Source organism: Cystoisospora suis (genome assembly GCF_002600585.1).
Source record: "Cystoisospora suis strain Wien I chromosome Unknown contig_2587, whole genome shotgun sequence".
NCBI classification, from domain to species: domain Eukaryota; phylum Apicomplexa; class Conoidasida; order Eucoccidiorida; family Sarcocystidae; genus Cystoisospora; species Cystoisospora suis.
In genome coordinates this window covers 830-3,777 of record NW_027155385.1, presented here as the reverse complement: position 1 = coordinate 3,777, position 2,948 = coordinate 830, and the positions used below count along the sequence as shown (strand labels likewise).

The 2,948-nt window shown below is 41.5% G+C and overlaps 1 protein-coding gene across 1 annotated transcript; it reads left to right on the top strand.

Annotated features, from left to right (window-relative positions):
- The first annotated feature begins 2,235 nt into the window (after positions 1–2,235).
- Positions 2,236–2,939, top strand: CSUI_005342 (uncharacterized protein). The gene has a single exon (XM_068065518.1). The coding sequence runs from the start codon at positions 2,417–2,419 to the stop codon at positions 2,510–2,512; it is 96 nt and encodes a 31-aa protein (XP_067922506.1). The 5' UTR covers positions 2,236–2,416; the 3' UTR covers positions 2,513–2,939.
- Positions 2,940–2,948: the final 9 nt, after the last annotated feature.

Here is a 2,948-nt window from a genome sequence, read left to right as displayed (position 1 = left end):
AGACTTTCTTTCATCTTCTTCTTCTTCTCCTTTTCTTCTTCTTTTTTTTTTCTTGCCTTCTCAATCTCTCTTCTTCCTTCTCTCCCCCTTCTCTTCTTCCCTCTTATTCTTTGGTCTTTCTTTCTTTCTATTCATCCTTCTTGTTCTCTCCTCTTCTTTTGAGTCCTCTTCCTTTCTTTCCTGCTTTCTTGCTTTTCTCCTTTCTCTTCTTTCTTCTTCTTCTCCTCTCCGTGTTTTCTCACTCTTCCTTCTTTTCTTTTCCATTCGTCGTTGCATTCCTAGCTCTTCTTTGTGTGGAGAAAAGTTGTCCTCTTCCCTTCTCCTTTCTAGAAAGAGAGAAAAGTCGAGAACTCGCCCAAGAGAAAGATAGAGAAGCCAGGAGACACATCATGATGAAGCTTTTACAGAAAGGGAGAGAGAGAGAGTGAAAGAAAGAGATCTATGTCTATACAGTCCTAGCCAAAGAAAGAGTTTGGCTAGAACACGTGCACACACATACATACATATACATACATATATTTATACAGATGTATACAGATATGTATATACATACATGTATACGTACGCCCTTAAACATAGATTTAGATACATACCTTGTATGCATACGTGCGTGCCGAGAGGGAGAGAAAGAAAGAAAGAAAGGGTAGAGGAGATGACTGATGGATGTGGCTGTCTCTGTATGAAGATCTCATCCTTCCTATTCTCTCTCTCAGCAGTATTCAGAGAAAGAGAAGAAAAAAGAAGAAAGCACGTCAGGAAGCGTCTTTCTCGATCTAGATTTTCCCTCTTCATTTGAAAAGAGAAATCTCTCTGGAAGAGGATGACACTTTAAAGAGTTGAGAGAAAGAGAAAGGAAGAAAGAAAAGAAGAGAGAATGTTTTCTAACTTGCGAAGAGTCCTTGGCACACTTCGAGTGTATGTACACCTGAGGTTCACCCGGGGATGTCGCTGCCTCTCGCACCTGCTTTTTTCTTTCTCTTTCTGCGACCTTCTGTTTCGTCTGCTTGCTATGTGAAGAGTCTCTTCTTTTTCTCTTTTCTTCTCTGTGAAGGAGGCTGGTCTCTACCCCCTTTCGTACAGGTGTATAGAGACACACGAAACATGACCTAGGGAGAAGCAAGAAACTACGGCAACGACGCCTTGAACCCGTGCTCCATCTTCTTCTTCTTCCTATCTATCACTCTATACGCAGATACACATACAGTCCATTTACGTGTATGTGTATATGCATTCATATACATAACTCTATGCCTTCATGGATACTTACTTGGGCCCCCGTGGAAGATGCGTACATCTCTCTAAGTGCCTGACTATCCACATATACCAGACAGAGATAAAGTAACACACTATACACATCTCTCTATCTCTACATGTATGTACCAGCTGCGTACTGGCTATCTATCCCTACTTGTATAGAGAGAGAAAGAGAGACACGGCTCTTGGTGTGACGCAAGGAGCCTTTCCCGCTATTTTCAAGAGAAGCGAAATAAGAGAGAGAAGAGAGAGAGAGTGAAGATTGATAGGAACGAATGAGAAAGGAACAAAAAGAACTGTAGAATTGGAATTGCAATATCATATCTCTCCCTCTTTTCCTGTCCTTCTTGTCTCGTCTCTCGCTCTCTCTTACTTTCTATCACCCCTGTATGTGAAAGATCAGAGACAGACACAGTCTACAGGCTTGAGATCCACACCTACACAGAGAAATCCCCACATATAGAGAGACATACATGCATACATAGAGCTATATATATAGAGAGAGAGAAAGATGTGGATATGTACGTCTTTTACTTCAAGAGATTCTTCTCTACGTGGAGATGACAAGATGACTAAGACCGGACTTAATTAGTTAGTCCTTCCCTTTCGATGACTCCTCTTCTTTCTTCTCTCTCTTCACTCTAGTTTGTTCTGATTGATCTTCTATCACTCTTGCCTCACTCTTTCATTCTTTCTCTCCTTCTTATCTACACCTCTCTCTCTGTCTCTCTATACTTTCCTTTTCTCTATCTTTCTCTATTTAAAAGACAGAGTAGACTCCATTCCTTTCTCTTTCGCTAAGGTGGTCTCGACCCTCTTTCTTCTTTTCTCCCCCCTCTAGCCTTTGCATGCACTCAATAGTGTCATGTGTATTTTTCTGTGTGACAACGACCATCACGGCTTCTGAGACAGAGAGATAGACAGATAGATTCCTGCAGGCTATCAAGCCGACGCCTAGCTAACTAAAAGAAAGAAGGAAAGAGACAGGAGAGAGATGCTGATCTATGAGAAAAGAAAAGCAAGCAAGGAGAGAAAGAGAATGAAGAAAGCGAGGTTTCTTTTCTTCCTCTTTTCTCTCTTCTTTTGAAGCAGACGAAAGCAAGTCGAGAAGGAAGGAAGATAGTCGATTCTTCTTCTTCTTGTTCTGGCGAGAAAGAAGAAAATGGCGATCTCCACAAGGGGAGATTCAGCTGCTTCTTCCTTCTCTTTTCTTTCTTCTTTTCTTTCTTTTCTTTCTGTTATCTGTAGTGATACTTGAGAGAAAGACAGCGAAGAATTCCCCTGGAAGGAAAGAAGGGAGGGACAACAGAAAAGACCCGCGCTCTCTTCTATGGGTTAGGAAGTAAGTAAGATAGAAAGATAGTTAGATAAAGAGATCCCTTTTCTCTTGCTTCTTCTTTCCTTGTTACGAGAGAGAATCTCTTCGTATCCTTTCATATCCTTCTTTTGCTCCTATCTTCTTCTTCGTCTTCTTCGTTATTCTCCAGGTCTCTAGATTCCTTCTTTCTCTCCTTCTTTCTTTCGTTCTTTCTCTTCTTTCTTTTCTCTTATTGAGATTTCCTCATTCTCTCGAGACAAGAGGGAGTCTTTCCTACCGTCGCTTGTCGACTCCTTCCTTGATCGCTCCTCTTCCTCTTCTTCTTCATGCAGCCCAAACAGCATTCCCTCCTCTTCTCTTCTCTTCTTTCTTTCTT

Bases quoted from the DNA above. Each gene is read 5' to 3' on its own strand.
- CSUI_005342 (XM_068065518.1), top strand. From the start codon at position 2,417: ATGGCGATCTCCACAAGGGGAGATTCAGCTGCTTCTTCCTTCTCTTTT.